Source organism: Anarhichas minor, unplaced genomic scaffold (genome assembly GCF_050575085.1).
Source record: "Anarhichas minor isolate MPS153535 unplaced genomic scaffold, ASM5057508v1 ptg000030l, whole genome shotgun sequence".
Classification (NCBI taxonomy): Eukaryota; Metazoa; Chordata; class Actinopteri; order Perciformes; family Anarhichadidae; genus Anarhichas; species Anarhichas minor.
The window spans coordinates 11,562,390-11,587,028 of record NW_027466476.1 but is presented as its reverse complement, the minus strand read 5'-3'; the positions used below and the strand labels follow the sequence as shown (position 1 = coordinate 11,587,028).

At 43.0% G+C, this 24,639-nt stretch overlaps 1 protein-coding gene across 1 annotated transcript in view; it reads right to left on the bottom strand.

The window, feature by feature from the left end:
• The window catches only part of antxr2a (ANTXR cell adhesion molecule 2a), a 70,891-nt gene that overhangs the window by 42,918 nt on the left and 3,334 nt on the right, over nt 1–24,639 (bottom strand). The window contains exons 3-12 of the mRNA XM_076104750.1: nt 22,266–22,337; nt 21,269–21,350; nt 21,066–21,170; nt 20,625–20,693; nt 19,239–19,319; nt 15,573–15,633; nt 14,950–15,045; nt 12,728–12,797; nt 3,883–3,961; nt 3,308–3,403 (exon numbers count right to left, since the gene is read on the bottom strand). Coding sequence (XP_075960865.1) covers nt 3,308–3,403; nt 3,883–3,961; nt 12,728–12,797; nt 14,950–15,045; nt 15,573–15,633; nt 19,239–19,319; nt 20,625–20,693; nt 21,066–21,170; nt 21,269–21,350; nt 22,266–22,337 — 811 coding nt within the window. The remainder of the gene's footprint in view (nt 1–3,307; nt 3,404–3,882; nt 3,962–12,727; nt 12,798–14,949; nt 15,046–15,572; nt 15,634–19,238; nt 19,320–20,624; nt 20,694–21,065; nt 21,171–21,268; nt 21,351–22,265; nt 22,338–24,639) is intronic.

Genomic DNA, 24,639 nt, shown 5'->3' with positions numbered 1-24,639 from the left:
GTGTGACCTCTCTGTTGGCTTCGCTCCATGTGGGGAGAGAGAGAGACAGCGAGAGAGAGGGATTGTGGGAAAGAGGTTGGGCATGTGTGTGTGTGTGTGTGTGTGTGTGTGTGTGTGTGTGTGCGGCCTCATCCCGACTGCAGAAACCTGGCAGACTGGGGGTTTAAATATTAACAAGCCACACATGGCCCTCCTCTTCTGCCGCGTCCCTCGATGGAAGACAACAGCAGCTCCCTCCACCAAGACAAACACGTCCGCGGCCAGACATGCTGCAGGGGGTTTACATTTTAATGCCTTTGTTGGTTTTCCAAAATATGCTTCCATCTCATCCTGGAAGGGCTCCCTTCAGGTCCACAAAGCCAGGTGACGTCTATCATTTAAGGGGCGGCGGTGGCGGATGGGGGGGTGGGAGTGGTGGTGGAGGGGGAGTTTGCCTTTATCAGATCCCAGTAGATAAAAAAAAAAAAAAAAAAAAAAAAGAGGCACAGAAACAGACCAGGGTGCACCATCTGTAGCCCCTCGCTCACAGCCCCAAATGGTAATCTGCGGTGGATTTGTATAAACGGTTAAGTGGGTGAGGCTGGGGATGATGAGAGCGGTTCTCATGAATATCCAAAGAAAAAAAACTTTAAACAACGGATTCAAGAAAGAAAATACCTTCCAACGAGTTGTTGAAAGGCGACGCAATGAAGGAGAGCTCAGAGTTTGAGAGGAGGTTCAAGGTTCGCTAGTTTCACACCTGTTCATGTGGCGATCTGTGGAATGAGTGAATGACCTTCTAACCTCCACACTCAGACAAACGCATCTGTACCGACTAATGAAATTCTCTTTCATCACCACAGCTCTGAACTTGAGTCAATATCGTGTACTTTGTACTCAATATTAACAACCGTTAGATCTGTCATGAGCAGCGACGGGCATCTCTAAGATTTCATCAACACCGGTTAATGTATTCATTCTACTCTGCAGAGTCTATTACCACTGGAACCACTGGTAATATAATATAAACTATGGAACGTATACTCATGCAACGGTTCATATGATATCTTATTAGAAGTTACTCCTCATTTTTCCTACGAAAGTCCAGTTTCCGTTTCCGCTCGTTACACGCATACAGTCTTCTCAAAATAAACTTCCGTCGTCACAGGAAACAGGAGAAGATTGTGTTGTTTTGGTTAAAATAACCGCGACTACATTACGCAAGTTACATGACAAATAAATCTAAGTTGACTTCTCGTTTCACGCGGGGAACGAACAGCGGCCTCCTGGGTCAAAGATCGCAAACATTGCTAACATATAAAATAATTTTGTTGTGATATCTATGAAATAATAAAAGACACATTGCTTTTCGTAGGTATCGCTACGAATGCTGGATGAGACCAGCCTGAACCGTGACGTGGTCACATGACAATAATTAGTGCATCGTTAGCGGGATGCTAAGAATAAAGAAAAGAAAGAATGCAAACTGAAAATGTTGCAATTTAAAGATCAGCAGCTTAGACTCTGGGATGATCGCAAAACAACAGATGAACGAAAGACTTCGACAGTTGTGATCGTGTTCTCTGCAGCTAAACGATAGCCTCTGCTAATCTCGATCAGTCATTAGCCCCGTTTGGGACTCGTGCTATACAGTTCGTCTTGTATTGCAACGAACAGAATAATAAAACTCTTTGAAGTCAGTGTGCAGGTTTCAGTCTCACGATTTTTATCGGATGATGGATTTTAAAAAAATACAGAATTGGTGTGCGAAGGCCTTAAGACTGGCGTTCGGTACCCATCGGTACTGCTGAGGTAGGATTCAATCCACCAAACAGCACCGGGACCAGAAACAGTACACAGCATGCACACAGAATGAGGTCAATGAGCTGTATGAGGAGATGCTTTCACTGTCTTTTTAAACCTTGAGGGCCTTTTCTCAATCAGCTTCTTATGAAAACTGCCGAAGTTAGAAACAGTTGACACGAGAGATGTTTTGCTCTGTGCGTCTCTCACTGCGTTTGAAGTTAGCAGGAACAACACGATGTCGTGTTCCTGCGTGCAGCAATCTGGGTTTGATTCTGCACTGTAAATGTTATGACGGTCGGTTGGTTGTTTGCTTATGTTTCCGGAACCAAGAATCAAATGTGATCAAAGCCACACAGTCCTGGAGCGATGATGCAGATCGGCTCACTTTGAGTAAAACACGAGGATGTTATTTAGACTTAGATCGGTGCATTTGTGGTCAGGAATACTTAAGTTAAAGAGATTTAACTACGTTTATTCATCATTTTTGTCACTTTGGCTGGTTGGTGTAGTTTAAACCAACATAATAATTAGAATATGTATATGGCAATATATGTACTTATTGTAGTAGAAAGAGCTTTGTACTGTGCTCGTTTACAGTTGGAATATATATTTGGTGCCAGAGCTCTTTCAAAAGGACTGAAACGTCAATAAGAGCTTTGTTGAAACATTTTGTCCGCTCTACTTTTGTTCGACCCTGATTTGGCGAAACAAAACACACATTCTGCCGCTTCCTCTCCAGATGTTAGACACTGCCTCCATACTTGATGAACAGAGGAAGTTTGTAATCACCAAAGAAAAATAATAACAATAGAAACAGAACACAAGGAACAAAAACAAATGAAACACTCTGGATTAGTAAAGAAAAGAATTCTGTGTTTACCAAAACAGAGTCAGTATTTTAAGCTGGAGCGTCATGAAAGACTCAGATGTGATTAAACCGTAAATAATCTCTGTGATTATTATGAATCACTTCGGTCCCCAGGTAGGTCCACCGTTAGTCTGAGCAAACATCAGACGCTGTTTAACGTAATCTGTCACTCTGTCACATTCCTCTCCCATCGATTTTAAACTCAGTCTGTGACTTCATCTCTTCTCAGAACTTGTCACACTGAATGTGCAGGATGTGGGTTCCCTCACTTCCTGTTTTGATTGGTTTCTTCCTCTGTGGTTGTTGCTAAGCCACCGTGGATGAGCGAGGTTCAACACCACTTCCCCTCAGCTGTACAGCACCGAGCCCTCTGTGGTATCACTGGTTATCACTGGTTTATGGGTGCAGCTTTGGGCTTTCTCGGTGGGCATAACCGTCACACGCTTCACCAACTACAGTTCCATTTCATAAAGCAGTTTTCAGTTGAAATGATTTCTTATGTCGAGCTGCGTTTGCAGCAAAAGGATGTTGGTCCTCATCATAGCTCGAGAAGGTAGCAGTGAGTATTTCTATTTTTCTTTTGGAGGCCAACGTATGAGTTGTTGAATCACCAGCTCTGGTTGAATGTGTAATGAGCAGAGTTGCGACGCTCACCAGTGTGCAGCAAAGAGGCCAGAACCACCACATGAGGGCCAGAGCCACGAGGAGCAGCAGCACCAGGAAGACGATTGCCACCACCAGACCGTCCGACTGCAAGGAGGAAGTACAAGTCAGCGGTTTAGTTTATCCTGAAGATGAACTTTGTGGCGTTATATCCAAGGACTAAATGGTTAAATGAGTCACTCGTTTCTGCTGCTGGCCAGTAAACAAAATGCAGATGAAGACGGACGTTTACAAGCTTTTATGAAAAGAACTAACCCCCACAATCAATCGTTTGGTTTTACACGACTGGTTCAGTGGAACTACGTACCAAAACAATTATGACGATACAAAAACAAAGTAAGAAACTCTGACGTCTTGATAAACATGGAGGAGAGGATGAAGGACTTCTGCTCATAAAGAACAGTAACCGTCACAAACTCAAACCACAATATGAGCAACAGATTAAGGATGTGACAGATTATGAAAAGGTAGCTGTGATAGCGGTTATATAACACGTACAGGTGAATAACACAGGAAAGATCAGAACTCAGCATCTGGTTTCAGATATTAAGGGAACTCAGACTCACACACGTGGAGGCGGTGATGGTGAAGGCGCTGGAGATGAAGGACTTGCCGTGGTTCAGGCTGATGAGAACGTCCATAGACCTGCAGAGAAGAAGAATGTGTTAAATTATCTACATGTGATGCTGATAAAGTGAACTAACGGGACAGTGGAGGAGAAAACCGTTAACATTAGCTGTTTATACCAGCAGGCGTAGAAATAACAGAAATGTTTATTTTATGCTAACTTTTTACGTGTTTTTGACGGCAATTTTGCGAAACAAAGGGACGTAAATTTTTACACTTTTCTTTTTCTCTGGACAAAAACAAATCAAACGCGTGGTTCTTTTTCTTTTGCTTGCATCAGTCGACACACAAAGAATAATTTGTGAGGAGCACAGACGGTCTTTCAGTAGATATATATACTCTTTAATAACTTAAATATGAGGGATAATTACTACAGTAAAGAAAAAAGAAACTCGCTACAAATACCAGAGACAGACACCAAGTTCTGAACCAGACATCAGCTTTTGGTTGCCATTTTTAGTAACCTTATTGTCATTGTGAGTAATTAAGATACTTCGCATCCTAAGACTTTTTTCCTTTTTGTTCATTTAGTTCTTTGTCAGTTATATCGATTTGCACATTCGTTCGTTTCCGTCAAACAACTAAATTTGCTTCGGCATCGTCTCTTTAACAGATGCCTGTGCGCTTGTAAGTAAACGCAACAAATATGAGAAAGAAATATTTCTTTCGGAGTGCCAATTTTGCCGTTTCCACTGGTGGAAACAGAGGATTGTTCCCCAACTGAGGCCTGAAAACTGCAAGTGTTTAAGTAAATAAGGAACATCGGCTTATGTATCATCATGTGTTACATTTACTTTTCTTCCCAATATCAGTCATTTCTCAAAGCTCATACATCCGTGGGTGTTCTACAAAACATATATGACTTCCTGCGACAGAATAAAAGAGCTAAATTGTATTATTTCACGAGTGAATCCAGTTGAAAGATGATTAAGAAGCGGCGGCGCTCGGTAAAGAAACACACCGGGGTTCAGACTCAGACGGGAGGAACTCCTCTCATTATCACAGCCGTCAGCGCGCGCTGTGGATGAAGCAACCTGACCGGCGGTAACGAGGCGTCGTGAACCTCCTATGACTTATTTAGAGGGAGGAAAAAAACGCGGACGCCAAAAAACGGGCGCAATTAAAAAACCCTAATGATGAACGGCACCGCAATTTCCATATGTCCATTACGCCCGATCCAATTACCGCGGGTTTAATGAGAAGTCAGGATATGGAACGGCTAAAAATCTAACAGAGAAAAGAGGAGAGAAAAGGAGTACGCGGGCTGGTATTGTGTGTGTGTGTGTGTGTGTGTGTGTGTGTGTGTGTGAGGGGCCAGCAGCTGTGAGTGTGTGCGGTGGCGTTCAGGGGAGGCCGGCATGAGAAACCCGGTGCTGCGGAATAATAACAAGAGAGCTCTTTTGCTTTGCTTTGGATTTCACCTGAGGCAGCGCCTCGGGCCACCGAACTCTCCCGTGGTTCAGAACAGATGAGCAGCCGGACCGTGTTCCATTACTATGCAGTGGAGGCTCAATATTCCACGCTGACTCCCTTTTGCACCTTTTTTGTTTATTTTTGTTATTTACCCAACGATAAATATTTAAAATACAGTTCATGGAACTTTTAAAAAACAGGATCAACTTTGACACTCAACTTGTTGATGTCTCCACTTATCTTTTCCCTCTTTTTCTATTTGTTTATTCAATCATGCCATCATCACTGTTGATGATTTACACACCGGGCAGGACAATATTTCACATCTACACTGTTCATACCGGCAAAGCTGCAACAGCTTATGAATAAAAGTTTCGATCTTCTGACCCGGAGCAGCGACTGGCAGTCTGTCCGAGCTAGATCGTAAAGACTATCGTAAACAGAACTCCTCATTTTCAACTGAACTTCTCAGCAGTTCCTCGTCCATTACGGCGCTTTCAGAGCGAGAGACGTGAAACATATAGAAACCAGGGTGTCCAACAAAAGGTCCCCCTTAAAAAGGCAACACAATCACATGGATTGTGGTGTTTTTTTGGAAATTAAAGCTCTAAAAAGATTTGACAACTGTGAATCTTTTGTGTGAGAACCAGTTTGCTTCCATCACAAAACACCTCTTTGTGTCCGACGTGGATCCAACAGATTTGTGTCCAGTTAGGACGAAAACACACCTGTTCATATTTTCAGGTGATTATACGCTAAAGAAAACATACATATTAATATTATATTCCATTATTTCCAATGGATCGCTCTAGATGCTAAACACTAAATAAAAGAGAGCAAATCTATTTGGCCAAACAATTGGACTAAAGTGGGATGTTCCCGGTCCTGGTAGTGTCCCAGGTCAGGTTATATGTGCTGGCCTTAGACCGAGGGAGGAGGGCCGGAAGCGGATAAACCACCACTCTGGTCTTCAATCGTGATCCGTAGAACAGCAACCAAACAGATTTTGTCGCTAAACCTCGCGTCCAGTTAGGACACAGTGTCATTAAGAACTAAAGAAAACGTACGTATTAATATTATATTCCATTTATTCCAATAGATCCCCTTAATGCGACACGCTGTACCTAAATAACAGACTATTGCAAATCTATTTGGCGACCCTAATGAAATCTCCTGGGTCCCACCTGTGGTTCGCGACCCGGTCTTTGGGAACGACTGCTCTAAAATATAGTTGAATGGTGAACCAGTTTGCTTCCATCAGACCAAACATCCTTTTTGTGGATCCGTGAAAACGCTGCACGCCTCTGTTCCCGGTCCTCTGCATGTTAACTAAGTGCTTTGTGCTGAATGGGTGAGGGGAGAGGCTAATTCAGCTGACACCCTCGATCCGTGATAATGGTGGGCAGGTTGTTAATCAAGCTGGAGGTGTGGACCTCGGCGTGTGAAGGAGGAAGGCTCCCAAGCGAGTTACACTGACGAACGGCCAACGCCCCCCCCCACACGTCTGACACTCGTCTTTAACGCACCACAACCCAACCGGCGGTTCTTTCTCCCTCCTCCCTGAGACACCGACTGCTAATTTAGCGAGTTACTGTTGAGTAGGCAGAATCTGCTCCAGCACAGAGGCATAAGTCATATATGCTCCCCCCCCCCCCCCCACTTACATCTCCAGGAAGATTAACAGAAGAACAATTAGTAGTTGGGTGACAAAGTCTATTTAAAAGTGTTCTGTGCTGCCGTGTCAGTCGCTCAACGAGTCATGTTGTTAATCACCTAAATGTTGAAATAATTTGTCAAGAAAATAAATGACTAATTCATTGTTTCCAGCTTCTCAAATGTGAATATTTGCTGATTTTCTCTGTTTCATGTCGCTGTAAATTAAAAAAAAAAAACTTGGATTTTGGACTGTTGGTCGTACAAAACCAGAAATGAGTCTCCTTGTTGCTTTGGAAATATTTCATGCACACAATGACTGATTGCTTAATTAGAAATAAACCTTTCAGACCACTTAAAAGCATTTTACACAACATGTCATCATTCACCCATTCACTCACATTCGTACACCGATGGAAGAGACTTCAGGTGCAATTTGGACACTTTGATACGACCCACTCTCCCTCTGAGATAAATGATAGTGACAATTGTTTTTTAAGGCTAGAAATGGCCCCGAAACCAGGTCCTAAACAGGAACCAGTTCAAAAATAAAACCAGGAGTATCGATAAGGTCTGGAGTTACCGGTTCTGCTATCGGTTCTTTAGAAGTTAACAGAGTGAGACGTCCTCGTCTCAAACGTCCTCTCTCTCTCTCTCTCTGTGTGTCTCTCTCTCTCTGTCTCTTTGTCTCTCTGTCTCTCTGTCTCCTCTCAGTACAGCGTGAGACTCACATCATGATCAGAGAGAAGAAAACATTGTAGAACTCTGGTCGTCTCAAACACAATAAAACCCTCACAAGTAAGTTCATCACAACATGTGACCAACAAGCAGAACGTCAGTCTGTCTGTGGAGCAGCCGTCAGGTAACGGTAGTGATGTCATACGTTAGTGATGTCATACGGTAGTGATGTCATAGGGAGTATAAGCTTATTAATGTTTTGAAATCACTTTAAGTGAGAATGTATTTTAAAGATTTTGGAACTTCTTGTATTTTCTGCCAAACTGACTATTTGTTTACGTACAAGAATCATAAAATAATAATTTTCTTGAGTTTCTTTCTCACAAAATCACGAGGGGATCAGTCAAACTTTGGGGTAGAAAAGCGACACGGGCTCCCAGGGACACCGGTTGAATGTCTGGCTCCAACGTCGGAGCTCTACTCCGTCCCCTGGCTCGCTATAATCTGTCACAAAGTGCGCCCCCCCGCCGTGACGCTAAGCCTTGGTGATGCGATGCAGCTGGAGCCGGCTGACGACGCCGGCGCTAATGGCTTTCAAACTTCCCTAAAAGATGAGAAGATTGAGGAGGCTGAATAATTGACGGGCGGAGCATATGCGAGGGCCTGTCGCTCGGCATCCGGGAGTCATCACTCTGTGGTCAGAAGTTCTGACGGAGGCCCTGGAGAAGCCTGGGGGAACCGGATCGGAGGAGTTCCAGAGTGAGACGTCCGCCACTTGGGAAGAGTGACAAGCACTCGAACAGACGGACTGATTAAAAATACAGACGTGTTCCGGTACGGCAGCTGGAAATTTAAAGGATGCAACTCCTTCACCACTAATGTTGGGAACCACTAATGAAACCACTAGTAACGTTTAACAGCTAAAACAAACATCCTGAACATTTGAGGAATGTCACAAGTGTCTGATTAGCATATTGTTCAATTAAAATTGATTCTTAGAATAAGTTCTTCAGTTGATCTCCAGAACATGTTGAATTTCCTGAAGGAAACTTTGCTATATTTGCCAAAATCGTTTCAACACTTTACAACCGTCACCTACTTGAGCAGACTGTGTTTTAAATGGAACGATTTTAGCGAAGATGGACGTGTTTGTGAAGTAGTGAGCATAAGAGACGTGGATTGTACTGCAGGGGTTGTGTGAGAGTTTGTAAACAAAGTTTTGATATAGTTTTACTGTTGTTAAACATGTTAAACACGTGTTTTCTGATTCTTCGTTCACCTTCGAGGCAAAAGAGAAAAAAACGTTTTCTTTGTGAATTCAACGTAACAAGGAGAGTAATTGATCATTTTGTGGGTGATGTATTCCTTTAAGAATGTTCGTCATGTATGTTCATAAAGCGCAGGTTGCAAATTTTCTGTCGGTTTCAGTTTATTGCTTGTTTTCGTTTTGCAGCGCCAAAAGGAGCTCGAATCATCGGGTATTTGAGATCTGATGCCGTCAAGTCGTTCCTCGCTTCCTTCAATCAAAGAGCGCTGGTTCCAATTTCACCGCGTGGCAATCAATGCACATCCAACATGTCTGTCCCACAACACGGAGGACGATTCAAACAACAGGACGTCTTCATTCCCCCACCGGAGCAGATGCGGGGCGACGCCTCCGCTAGCAGCAGCAGCCCGGGGACGGCCCAGTTTAATTATTGACGAGCATTAGCGTTAGCTACTGTACTGTACCTGCGTTGTAAAGCAGGTGTCGACTAACCCCCTTCAGTTATTTTTTTGCCCTCCACCGTTATTGTGAAAACACCAGGTGAGGACATGCTGCTGCGAGAGCGTAGCCACTTAACCTCTCCATCGGAGCCCCAGCAGGGGATTCTGGGTTCTCCTAATGGGGGTACACAGAGGGGATGGGGGGGAGGGAAGGAAGGAAGGGCGTCAGCAGATGCCAGTGTTTCAGGCCTGATGCCGCAGCTGTCAGCGCAGATGATGCCTCCGCCGTGAGTGCTCGTACACGGCTCGATGGCCGACCGAGGACGCTGCGATTCCAGGACATGGAGGCTGAACGTGGAGCCCCGCTGGGACAGGAAGCTACAGCTGAGCGCCGCATCCGAAATATGTTCCCCGGCAAAAAAAAACCATGTTGACGAGGTCGAGACTCGAGCAGCACCGAGGAGAAGGCCTCTTGCGTGTAACAAAACATGGGTTGTAGAAAAATTTTTAAAAAACAGGAGGGGAAGGAATGTGAGGCGCAAAAAAGCCGATTCTTCTCCGGCTGAGTAGAGCCGTGTTAACGCCGCCGCCGCCCTGTGTGCTCAACGGTCGCGGCGATGGGAGCAGAGGCAGACAGATGGACGGAGACGGGACGTTTCCGGGGCTCCGCTGTTCCATGCAGGTGGTCCTGGGCGCGGGGATTGTCAGAGCACGGTGAATTATTTAAATGGCGAGCGTGGAAAAAGGGAACGGCTGCATCTGTCGCACATCCTTTTAGAGCCCCTCCAGCAGATGTGTTTACTCACCGCCCCGTACCAGCTAACTACTTAATGGGTCACCGTCGGCAGCCAAGAGTTAATTAAGCGGGGCCTTCTTTTTTTTTCTTCTTTTTTTTTTTCTAAATGGTGGGCACGTAGCGCCAGCAGCAGCTCAGGTCGTAGCGGGCGCTGTAGGCCCGTGGTTTACAGATGCAACTTTATGTTTTTACTGCATCCTTGGCAAAAGATACCAGATCCAGTTTTGCTCTAATGATTCCTGGAAAAAAAAGCAGGAAGTAGCTGCCACTGCAACACCAATGTTAAAACGTCTCCACGTCGATAAGTGAGGAGAATCAGGTGATTGCAATCGCACTGCCAGCTGGAGAAAGTGTCAAACATAGTATCGCTAGCAGCTGGAGGAAGAGAAGCAGCGACCTGCTGTGAGAAAAGAAGAGAGAGAAACAAACCTCCGCCGAGGCTGCACAATCCTTTTAAATGTGTTATTTCATGAGCAGGAAAGTTGTTAGCGACTGACAATTATAAGAAATGTGTATAAGAAAAGTATTTTATAAGATAATGGCAAAATTGCAAGTCTGAGCAGACAGTTAAACACAATTAGGGCTGCAGATAACCGTTTTTTCCATTCTCGAATAATTTGTCGATTAGTTTCTCGATTGATCGATTCGTTTTTTGGTCGTTAAAATGGCAGAAAACGGTGAAAAGAAAAATGACGACGTCCTTTAAACGTCTGGTTTTGTCCTCAACTCAAAAGACGTGAAGTTTACTGTCACAGAGACAAACCAGAAATATTCACATTTAAGAAGCTGGAATCAGAGAATTTTGACTTATTTTCTTAAAGCAATGACTCAAACCAATTATTCTTTTAAATACTTTTTAAATAGTTGAGGATTTATCGATTAATCGATGTATTGGTCAGGGCTGTGTGTGTGTCAGTGTCGAGTCTGACAAGATTTTGAAATTTAGTTTTAATTTGAGTGACTAACTGAAAGTTGTAGATGGTTTAAAGTCACATTTTAGTCGTTTTAGTCAGTCGAACTCGTAATCATTTTCTCAGACAGCTTAAAGATACTCTAATGTTTCAGTGTGCATTGACACACAGGTGCATTTCTTCTGTGTGAGAGTGAATGTTGTGTGTACGTACATGTATACGTCTTTGTGCATAAAGGGGATCAATGCAAAACTTAATCAGTCTGACTTCACGTTTTATATCCCTTTAAAAAAAACTGCGTCGTCAGCATCTGGCAGGAAAACATGTTGTGAGCAGTGTGGACGTTGGGAGTGAGAGGATTATCTGAGGTGAGGTTCAAGTTGATTTGGAGCCGTTTCGGCTCCGCCGGCGTCATATGATACATAATCTGTTTTAGAGCTGAAGGACCTCCAGCAGCCAGCGGCACTCATAATCATACATTTTTGATTGGATTGGAGTCAGCGAGGACATTAAAATCTGTTGTTCCGCCTAGAACGCCTTAGCGATCATCTGTTATGGTTTGGGATTATAAGAGATGACGTTAAAAATCAAACAATAGCTGTGCAGCCAGGAATAAATGCATATTTGCACTTAAATCTTTGTGGGTTTGTATATATGGTTTTTTTTTTCTTCGTTTTTTCGACAATGTTTACTGCGTCTTTACGCTACAGCAAACTCCTCATCCCCGCGTCTACTGTTTTAACATACAGCTAATCTATAGGTTTAGGAGTTGTTTGTTTGCACAACAGAAAAACTGTGCATGTAAGAACAAGAAGGAAGCAAATGGATTGAAGCGTCTTATCTAAATATCAGAGATACGCCGGAATTAAACAGCCAACGACTCTAAGACTGAACGCAAAAGGAGAGCAGCACAAAGACGACTACATGCCTGAAGAAAAGGGAAATAAAAAGTACGAGAGAGGAAGTATCTGTGTGCGTGTGTGTGTGTGTGTGTGTGTGTGTGTGTGTGTATGTGTATGTGTGTGTGTGTGTGGTTTTACAGAAGAGGAAAGACGTGATGATGAGATTCTTGATTTCTAGATGCAGTTGAAAAAACAAACGCCAAATCATTTAACACATTACTCATTTTCTATTCTTTACGCACCATACTTGACAGGTCACCATTTTTAAAAGATGCTTCAGCTCCATTTGTTTTGTCTGGTTAAAAATATGTATAAAATATATATATAAATATTAAATCTATTTCATGGTCCCGTTTGAGTTCACAGCGAGATGCCCGTCGTTAACATTTCACACGTTTCCTGTTGTCCACGAGCCAAGATTTAAACTTAAATCCATCTACAGAAACACCATCACATAACCTGCATATCAGTTATTTTGGAGAACTTTGCTTCATGAGAATATTGCTATATGTTCCACATATACTTTGCATATTTCCAGCCGTAAATCTGAAATCTGAAAAACAACTAAAACTGCATTTTATTTTGAGGTTTTTTTCTTTTCTGTATCTGTCGTTCTGGACAAACCAGCACCACATCAGCAGCTGGTCACAAGAATGTCCGACAGTCACATACTAATATGAAATAAAACATAAACATGCTCAGCACTTCCCCTCCGGCTACTTACTGTCCCACTTCGTAGAGCTTCGGAGCCGGACACAGCAGGTAATCGTCACGCACAACAGTCGGCTTACGAGCTGTAAAAACCACAGAAGAAGACAATAATGTGTTAGAAGCTCTGATTTCATAATACTTATTAATTGCTGGTCACTCACTGACATTTTTCTTCGCAAGGATCATAAAGTGTTATATTTCCCATAGTTTGAATGCATTATAATCTTTTTATAATGCATTGGGTCACTGTTTGTGTACATGTTTGTGTGTGTCTGCTCTGATCATATAGACATGTTGTGTTTGTGTGTGTGTGTGTGTTTGTACATGTGTGTGTGTGTGTGTGTTCATCAGCACAGGTTGACTGAGGCCTGAATCATCTCCAGCCACGCAGGTCGCTCAGATTATTGATATATATGTATTTTTATTCTGCTCGTCTGCTTCGGGAGCTCCGACCGGTTTGGTGATGGAGAAGACTGAAGCATCTGCTCCACATATGCAGCGCGTGTTCCATAGTCGCCATGACGCCTGTCCATAATTATAAGGTGCCCCACTGTTAGAAAGGTCTGGGCTGAACACATGCAGAAGCCAGTAAGGGAATAAATAGCCCCAAGTGGGCGTATGTGAGACGGACTAAACTGAGAAGAGGACTAACGGGAAGACATCTGCTAATGGCCACTTCCTGATTGAGTCCTTTTTATAAAAAAAAGGAAGGAGTATAAAAAAAAACGAAAAATATGCTAGAGTGATTTTTAGTCAAGTTGAAATGTTTAAAAATCAAAAAATAACTTGTCAAGGAGGGAAGTGTTGTCATTGGCAGACGTCGATCCCACGGATCCCACGGCCAAATGAGAGCTTGAAGAGATCGGCTCTCGGTGCCAAATCTAGTTTTGCTTCCTGAAAGAAGGATTTTCTCGACAGAACAGACTACGAGCTCAAAATAAGGAGTACGGTGACCTACATACCCCCCCCCCCCCCCCTTTCTTCTGCTCTGATCATATAGATAGGGAGCCACTCAGAGATAACCGACATGTCGGGACGGGGGTCCGCTCAGCCTCATCCTTCCTGTGGACACTCGTAGTAGAACCACAGTAATACTTCCACGAGCAGCAAGAACCTGTTCAGCTGTTAGCCGAGTAGCGTCATCAATGCTGAGGCACTCGGTTCCTTCACTGAAGCAGCATGAACACATGTCTGTGATGGAATTGCTAGAAACGGATAGAAAGAATGCTGAAACAACAACATAATGATGCTGTTGTGACGTTAATGGTGTTTAACGTCACATGGCTATGAATTGTGGGTAATTCCTTCGAGCAAAGTCTGAAGAAAAGCAGACTTATGGAAAGTGTTAATAAAGGGCTTCAAAGTGTCTATCGAGAGAGCCCTCGAACACTCGACGGGTCGACAATGGAAAGGTCCTAAACCCTCACAGAGGGTGGAGATCGGGTTCGGGCCTTTAGCTCTGAACCCTCGGGCGCTTTAACTGACATCACATGACCAGCACAGCTGAGTCAGAAAGGATGCAGTGGCTCCAAATACATTGTCTTCTCTATTTCTGACATCAGTGACTCTACGTAATGTTGGTAATCCCCTTCAGTTCTGTAGAAGAAGTCCACCTCACAGATTTGTCGACGATGCGCGACATTGAATCTGCACTACATGACTAACGACTCCTTCCTCTTAAGTTACTGTAGACGTGATGGCTGAAGGAGAACCGTTTGAAAAAAGATGAAGCTTTATGGACACAAAACATTTCCAGAAGACTTGAACTTCAGGCCTGAATTCAGCTCAAACTGTAGTTTACTCATCCAGTATCGGATAAACTGACTTCAGTGTTTAACAGATATTTTGTATTAAATGCAAATGGTTTATTATTGTTTCAACAAACCTCCTGCTCTTTCAAAAACACGTTGGCTTTGACTTCATTTTATCTTCATGAATACCAATAAGTTGGCTTTTATTCTTTCTTTGCTTTACTTGTTGTTGTCCTCCGTGCTCACGCTAACCTAACGTGCGATTTATGATTTATTTATTGACCAAACACCCACAATTTCCAGTTTGACTCGTCTAATTCGTGCTTTGACAAAAACAATATACAGAGCGAGTAAGGGCCACACAGGAATCACCGTGCAGCTCTACATGTGCTGTTCAAAGTGAAGAGAGAATACAAGAGGCCGATCTCAGAGACTCTGAATGCAACGTGTGCTTCGGTCACCTCTAGTGATCTCCAACACTTACTGAAGGTTTCCTGGTCGACTATGAAGCTGCAGACGACAGCTTCGTTGCTGCGGCCGGAAGGGAAGCCGTTCCCTCTGAGGACGATGTCGAAGGACTCTGAGGAATGTAAACAAAGAGATGAGACTGTGAGGACGAACTGCTGCTTTACCTTTCCCACCCAGATCTATCTTGCCAGGACCGGGGATTGAACCAGCGACCTCCCGGTCAAAAGCTTGCTTTCTCTAACCTTTGGGCCACCACTGCTTTAGAAGACTGATATAAATGAAACGGTCTGAGAAGGACAACATGCTTTGAGCGTGTAATAAAGTGTAATAAAGTGTCACAAGTAGACATTGCTTCATTTTAGGAGCCAAAAATGTTGGGAACCACTGATTCAGGTGGATTAACCCGTACATTACTGTGCTTTAAAAGGGCTAAATGTGAAATAATTAAAATTGTCCGAGTGTCCTATGATGCCCCTAAGTGATTGATTCACTCCTCGTCTCCAAGCAGACTTGCTCCCTCACCCACTGCTTGAAACTGGCACATTTTTCATCATGAGCTCAGTGAGCGAGCAGCCCTGCAGAGAAGGATCTGTGCGGAGCTCCAGGAAAGCGACCGCAGCAGCAGCAGGACGCACTCACCGTTCACGCACACACTGGAGGGCTCCACACTCAGGATCACTGTGCACGATCGCTTTAATATCTGGAGGACGACAAGGAGAAAAAAAATGAAATGAAATGGGTACATTATAGCTGGAGGGCCGAGAATAAATACATCAAGTCCTGGCCGTTATCGGCTCTGTCAAGTTTAGAAAACAGATTAGAGTGCAACACCTGAGAAATGTCTCACTCCTGATCGCGGCCTGGCGGCTAAAAGGAAAGGGCGCCGAATATCAGCGGCGAGGAGGACAGAGAGGGGAGAAAACGGCAGCTGTGTCAGCCTTTATGGGAAAATTATGCAAGACTATTACATTCCTCAGTTCTATTAAAAAACCTCCGGGATCGTGCATTATCATATAAAGAGGCCCGCGTGAGCCCACTGTCATGGAGCGCCACTATCCGCCGCCATTCAATAAATCAACAAAAGGACAAACTATGCAAATCCCAGAACACAGTCGGTAAAAAGGAGCATATTAACTGCGATACAGGACACTTGAACCTTTCATTTGATGTTGGGTGAAACTTTAATCTGAGGAGAGGAGGAGGGGAGTGTTTACAGCGGCCTTATTAAATGTGATGGTTTGATATGGAATCGTTAAAAGGGGGAAAGAGGGTTGCAGATGACAGCTGGGAGGAAAAGGATCTGCTGCTGTTCCTCTGTGCCACTATTTTCCCCGTCTAATTACTTCCCTGGCAGTGCTTTGAAAAACAAAAAAAAGATGAATTGACTGTTTGCCTGCCTAAGCTTGAAAAGATGGAGGACAATGACATTGTTTTCCCATTAAGTGTAAAAGTTCTGCTCCGAAATGAGAAATTTTGTCATCTGAAAAAACATAAAATAAAGTAGCACTTACTTTTAAATATAACAAAATTCATCAGGACTGGAAGTCTGGAGATATTGAGGTACAAGCTTTGAACGCCGAGATTAGAGGCCTCAGTTTGGCTGAACTCAAACAGCAGCTATTCATTTCAATGGGATCTGGTGGCAAACACTATTTACAGGCTGCAGGGAGGAAAAGAAAGGAAGGCAGTCGTCCAAATACCTAAAGTCATCGGAATATCTCAGCCGGCGTTGTGACTGGTGGGCTTTCTGAGAGGATGAGGCTGGTTTACTCGTTTTGTGGAAATAATTGGGCGGAAAAGTTCATTCTGTCGTGCATTATTTAAAAAGGAATGCGTCACGACATCCGGCGAGACTGCTCACTACAGGTGGCCACGCTCAGCGGAACGATAACGATGTGGCTACTTTGCAATTTGGGGTTTTCCCAAAAGGCCCGAAGCTCAGGCAACAAAAGTCCAGCGTGGCACAGATTGGAAAAATAAAAAGGCCTAATGGGGGGGGGTGCAGAAACACAACTTTGTCAGGGTGGATCCTGCAGAGAAAAGGCTGCACAGATGATCTCAAATCCTCCAAAATCCATCGGAGGAGCGAGGAGGCCAACTAGTCGGGAATCCAGTCTTACTCATCAGAGAGGAATGCTCTAGGATGCTGTGCTCACAGCCTCTTCTTCCTGTGGTCAGCATGCAACATGTTCTTGTGCAGGCTATAAAACATTTAGCAAAAATGATATAATGACTTTACCGGGAAGGACCGCCTTGTGACGAAGACTGTGAGCGCATGCTTTTAAAATGAAAATAAATAAATAAAAGATTGTCTGAGCTCAGCACGAACAGATTAGAAGCATATTTTCTTCTAATTATAAATAATCAAATCCACCTTTTTAGAGGCTTTAAACACATTTTATGATAATTATTACAAGCTGGATTCTTTTATAGTTCCAGATAGTGCAGCATTGTTTTCCTGCTGCCTTCTTTAGTGTCATGGTTACCCAATATTTATAAATGAACTATTGCACCTGTTTTTAATGAATCCTGGTTGCATTGTTTTTAAAATCATTTTGCTGAAAAATGTATGAAAGATGTATCACCTAGACCCACTCAAGAGCACCCGAGATGACATGCAAATGTTGGCATTTTACAAAATATATACATTTGTCATAATCATATAATATATATCATATCATTTGATAAAAATCATACGAGAGGAGAGGAGATTTGAAGCGTATATTCTGCACCCGACCAGCGTCAGACGACAGAGCGTCTTTCTCTCGACGGTCGTGTGAGAAGCAACACAATCAATCATAGTTGTTGTACTTTGGATCTCACAACAGAGAGGAGACCCGCCCTTTGGCTCCGCGTCGCTCCAGCTGCACGGCTGACAGCTTCGTCGAGCTCTGCTCTCTCTTTCACAAACACTGCCGGCCTTGTCGGCTCCGACACAGATGCAGGTCCAGCTCGGGTCAGCGTTCTCCGCGGGGCTCCGGGCTCAGATTCATGTAGAAAAATGCTGCCATACAAACCCCCGCCTTGGCTGACGGCGACGAGGCTAAAAGCTGCAGCAAATGGAAAGTATCACTAATTGGCTGGCAGCGGATTGGAAGGCCGCATTGGGAAACTTCATCTAAACACGGTTTAAGGAACTCTTATGCTCGGACAGCTTCTCACTGATCACAGAGCGACACGGACGAGATTATGGAGGACGGAACAGAGGAAGGCCGGAGGTACCGCAGACCCAAGCACCGCCACGGAATTTGGTATTTTTTGACCACGAAATGTTGAATAATATGAACTTAGATGAGCTTCGCTTTCACGATGCAATTTAGTTTGCAACCCGGCAGGATCCTGGTGCAGCGAAGGCTAGCTAGCGCGCTAGCTTAGCCACGTTGAACGACAGCTCCCTCATTCACGTAATGAAGCAGAAATGCATTCATTTTTTAAAAGAGAGGAATTTAACAATGAATAATTACACAAAAAATGTATCAAAAATAAATAAATGCAGAAATAAACTAATGTATTTAAAAACTTAATGAATAAAAAGGGAAAATTAAATAGAAGAGTAGATAAATAGAATAAATAGACGGGCAAATAAATACTGAAGCTAATAAATGTTAATATATAGTCATATTTAATGCCTACATTAATTATAAATCTGATTTTTGGTACATGTAATGTCATTTATTTATTTGATGCGTTACTCCGGCTTTTAATCTGAATTTTAAAAATGAAAAGCATTAATTGTATCTCTGCTGCTGCTTCACTGAGAGTTCTGACACTCAAACACAATAAAAACACCGTGAACAGGACGTCATACGGACGGCGACTAACTGTCAAGCTGCTCACAGTCCAGCGTCTTGATTTGCTACGGAGTGGTGAGGACATTCCCTTCTCCCGTCACAGCGAGCAGCTATTTCCATGCAGCTCAGCAGGAAGTTTACTGAGGTCTTGTTTTAATTTGTGACAAACTTCAATTTCTTTCCGCCATTCAACCTGATTCCCAAATCAAGCAGCAATCTGCGCTGTTACTACCTTCAGTTACTTCTAAAATAAAGGAAAAGAACTTTAATAATTATCACGTTTTGTGCATGTTTTAAATCTCATGCATCAACCACAAACCTGAGCTGACACACACTCACAGTCCAACACACACACACACACACACACACACACACACACACACACACACACACACACACACACACACACACACACACACACACACACACACACACACACACACACACACACACACACACACACACACACACACACACACACACACACACACCAACAGAAAGTAGGCGAACTTACAGAATTGATGATGCCTTTGAGCGCGTGGAAGCCATCTTTGACAGGAAACACTTGGTCCTTGTTGTCCGCAATTTCAGCGAGCTGTCGGTGGAGTAAACACAGGAGTAGTGCGGGTTTAACGCCGCTTTCTTGTTCTTTTTCCTCGTTATGACTGAGCACCGTCTTTGCTTTCATATCATGGGCAGGAGGAGACGTAGCAGATGGCATGACTGTGGCAAACACTTTGCTCAACCATAAAAAAAAAAAAATGTATCACTGCAACACAAACTGGGAGCAACATTGCCTTTGTTTTTGACTTAATAAGAGCTCATCACAGGATGGTTACCAATGGTTACAAGGGACAGGCCACCATGTTGGAAGAGAGACAGAAAGACTACGGACATCAGAGACACAAAAGGAAAGACTCGCACTCTGGTCCAGCTGATGACAAATGATATTAAATGTAATATTTAAGATTGAATGAGTTGATTCCTAAACGGTGAGAACAGACCGACTGGACAATAAGTGATTTTAACAGCCACATAAATAATGTCTTTACTCCACCGTTTCTTCTTCTACCCAACAAAGAAACTATGCTCTCAATAGTGTGACTTCATCAGGAAACATCTGCTTTAAGGCATGTTCACACTTTAAACAATAATACTTAAAGTCTTGCTGAGAACTTGGTTGGCCCGTCACCATCTTTGTTAAAACACATGTTCACTTACAGAGCAGACTAGAAGGACACTAGAGGAGCACTGGAGGAGCACTAGAGGAGCGAAGCCACGAACCGAGGCCACGTCTATAAGTGGAAAATAACATGACCAGTGATTCAGATCCAAACCTTCACGGGTTCTCTCTTGGCCAATGCTTCACCCTTCCACCAAACTTCATGAAAACATGGCCTCCTGTTAGTGCACTATTGTAAGTGCACCTTATTTTAAAGTCACGTAAAAAGGTTCAAAATTCACAAGTGAAAATGATGAATCATTTCCAGGTTTTAGGACTCATTCCTGCAGCACTTAACCAATAAACAAATATTAAAAATAAACAAATAAAAGCAACTTCTAATCACTTTAGCTAATAAACAAACTAAAACTTAGATTTGATCCTAAAATACACAGACACTGCTGTCCTGGGAGCTCCAGATCTCCACTTCTTTCAGCGAAGCGGAGACTATTTGTATCAAAGTGAAACGTGCCGATGAACATCTGAGAAGAGGCTCATGCTGCTTTAATGACATCACTTTAAGACGTGGATTTCACACACAGGTAACGGCGCTCACATTACACGTGTTTACCTTTCTTGACACTCTTCCAACACGTCTCTCGCTATCGAACGTAATCGCTCGGCACACATTGAGCGGCAGACTTCCCTGCTGCAGATTTAAGACGGCAGCTTTCTTACCTGCTGCTCATCGAAGTCCTTGATCCCCACGCAGTAAACACGGCCGCCGAAGTTCCTCGCCTCTTCGGCCTGCAGGTCAAACAAACGTGTGGATGATGTGCAACGGGTCAGGTGTAGAGAACATTTTAATATAAATAACTGGAGACACGCAGGATGTCTAGGCACCAAAACATTCAAAAAAAAAAAAGAAATCATTAATATGTCATTAATCAAATAAATAAAAGTAAGAAACAAATAGGATATTTGTTCCTGCTATGCTATAAAATCATTTTAAAAGCTGAGAAATAATTGAATTTGTATTTGCAGTTAAATTGAAGTAGAGTAAAGCGTCAAGTCACAAGTGCGACATCAGCTTTGTGGGGACATCGTTTCTGTTGCGACACTATTTCCGACACTTGGACGTGATAACTTGTGCAACTGTTTGTACGATCTGAATCTCACCTCCTTCACTGCGAGCTGGTGAATATAAGCGTTGAGCTTCCCGTCTGTTAGAGCCAGGATGATGCTGGAGGACTTGGTGGTCTGCGCCTTTATCTGAGTCAAGGCCTGCAGGTTCAAACGACACCACACATCTCAAGCCTTTTGCACATTTGTAGAGAGCCACTGAGCTGTAAATTGTGATGTATTCATGAGGGTAAACTGACCGCCTTTATTCCCTCGTGCATGTATGTTTCTCCAGCTGGTTTTACTTCCTGTAACAGCTTCAGACCGTCCTCTATCTCCTTTCTTAAACACACACACACACACACACAATAGATGTTGACATGTTGGCCCACAAGTCGGACTATTGTGTCACGCTGTGGGTGGAAGGCTCTGTATCATTTGTACTGCGGCTGCATGATGTGGAGAAGACTTGTGGTTCTGGTCGCGCTGGAAAGGAGACTTCAACAAGTTGTTCTAGTAATTAAGATGGAAATGGAAGCTGTTTATCCAGTTTGACATTTAGAGGCCCAGTGGGAATTGAACCTCTAACCTCAACCTAATGTCACTACGCAAACATTTCACTGTGGTGTCCTGCAGGAAGAGGCCGAGGTCAGCAGACCAAATCAACAAAACAATGCCTGTAATGCATAATAAACATACTAATAATGAGTTATAATCTGCTTAATGCACTGAAAGATTATAGTTATAAGCTCTCTTAAATATTCATAATGAGTTATAACAACCTTCATAACAAAAGACTTTCAAGGCCAAGCGTCATAATACTTCTACATAATTGCTGATGACAGTGTATTAGGACGATACGTTTCATAGTTGTAATAGATTATGATCATGTTATGATGCATTATAATCTCTGTTATGATGCATTATAATGTGATAATAAGTTACTCTGAGTGGTCATTGTCGGCTTTGTTCTCTTTACATACAACAATGACGACTTGGAGTAACTTATAATACAGTGATAATAATGTAACGATGAGAATTATAATACAGAATATATTAATACAGAGTGTTAGAAGTGTCATTTTACACCAGCATCCTTGTAAAAATGTCAGTGAGTGACCAGCGATTATAAAGTATCATAATTAAGAAAAAGCTGAACAAAAGTAGACATTTTAGTAGACACAAGTAGATATTTAGAGCATGAAACAGTGTTGAACATTATTACAGCGTCACAGTAAAGGTTCAGTAGTTCAGTACCTGTCTCCAGTCAGCGGCAGCAGGACTTTGGCCTGGGACGAGAAGACGATGAACGAGACTCTCATCCTGGGGCTGAAGAGGAAAACAACAACGTAGAGTTCAGAATCCCAAAAGCGGACTTTTATTTTATTCTTTTACAAATTGTAGAGTTAAATTAGTGTTTGATTTCCATTCTTCTTTACTCATTTGCTTCCCTCTCACACACCAAATGAAAAAAAAAAATCGAAATATCTTTATTTATATGCAACATTTTATATATATATATATATATATATATATATATATATATATATATATATATATATATATATATATATATATATATATATAACCGGAAGTTGGAAATGACAAATAAGAGACTTGGGATGTACCCCTAGACCCGTTTGAGAGGGGAACTTTGAGGAGAAACTGCCAAAAATATTATTATATGATATATATATTATTATATGATACATTATTATAGGATACTGAATTCCCTGTGAGGGTGACAAAAATAAGATGTCGTGACGTGTTTATCAAAGTGTTATTTAATGCTTTTTTTCGTGTTGGAATAAATGTCAAATATTTAACTGCAAAGTAGTAATGCGTGTTTGATACCTTAATTTCTTTGCATTAAATCATTCTGGGATGTTTGCTGAAATTGATTGGATGTGACACAGCCCTGCCTAGAACATGTTCCACCAGCCGCCACTGCAATGCACCATAACATTGTGGTATTTATTCAGATTTTCTGCTTCCTTACTCCATATAAATCATCACTTCCGTCCTCTTAATCCTCCGTATCGACCGCCGCAACAGAGCGACGTGAACAATACTCCGGGTGGCTATTGAGGAGCCGGTGTGACCGACGGTTCTTATAAAAAGCTCGTACTCGGGTTCAGTTCAGGAGAACGAGGGAGTAAATGTAGAATTAAGCAAACAGAAGGGGCTCCTTGAATATCAACTAATATTAGCGTTTGACTTTAAGCAGCTTCTGTGGGACTCAAGGAAGTGATTAATCAATTCACAGACAGGAAACATGTTGAGGGGATGAGTCACACATAAACACACACACACACACACACGCATATAAACTTTGTACCTGTGACTGTTTCAGGGTGTGAACGGATGTGTCTGACTACAACTACAACGGTTTACATTCGGTGTAATTCATCAACTTATCTCACACTGAATATACAATCAGGAGCTGGTGCTGGTATAGAAATATAATGGGTCCAGTATCACACCACTGTGAGCAATAACACACATAAATACTTTTTATTAATCGCTGTAATAAATGAAAAGGTAACGCTATTTAAAAACCCAATAAAGCAACAATATAATTAACATCTAACACACGCTGTTAGCTGCATATTTAGTTTAATCTTCTACCAATCATTTCTACACAGCGTAGAGACTATAAATTAAAGAAAGAATTGGTAGATGCTGAGAAAAAGTAGCATCTTTATTTAAAATCTTAAACGTCAGCAGTAACTGCAGCCATTACATAAATGTCGGAGAGAAAAACATTACAATCTCCTCTAAACATGTAGTGTAGAAAACGTAGTGCAGTCTCCCAAAATGGACCGACCTAAATAAAAGCAGAACAGCGAAGGTACCGAGTCAAACTTCAGCGTTCAGTGTTTCTTTCTTCCTGCAGAGATCCGAAGCCGTTGTCGGAGCATAAGGAGAGGTGCTGATAATCCTCACCCACGTGACACATGGCCCAGTCGCCATTCCTCCCCCGCCAAACATCGCACAATCTTCAAAAGCCACACGGCCAGACTTGGCCGGTTGCGTATACGTCCGCATATCCTGTCTGCGAGTTTCAGAGTCATATGTGGACTAAGAAAACTAACCCGAGTCACAGATGAGAAACCGTGGGTGGTGACTTTTTAACGGCGAACCGAGAGGGCTCCCGGCAGAGCTTGTGATTGTATACCATGCTGCTGAACTAGTATAGGAAGACGGGCGGCGATGCCAAGGACATATCGGAGGGTGGTGGTGGGACTTCTTTCTCTTTGAGGGGGGGGGGGTTGATGGAGGAGTCCAGTTCGCTCCACATGGCGCGACAGAAGAGCTCTTCTGAGCGAGCATTGTTTAGCAGATTGTCCTCGTCGCCTTCCAGTGTTCTTTTGCTTTACTGTACATTGCCCCCCCCCCCCCCCCCCGTCAGCAAGGGATGAAGTGTGGAAGCCGGACCCCCCCCACACCCCCCCCCCCCCCGGTGCAAATGGCCATTCTCACAGCCCAGAAGACTGCTCCTCTCTGCCACCCACTCCCACCTGGTGCCTTTGCTATTTTTCCTTCAAACCGAACCACTTCGTTCTGGCTGGGTCGCCGCCGTCTGTACTGTGCTGGCAGCCGCCGCGTTTCCACTCAAACATTATGCAAG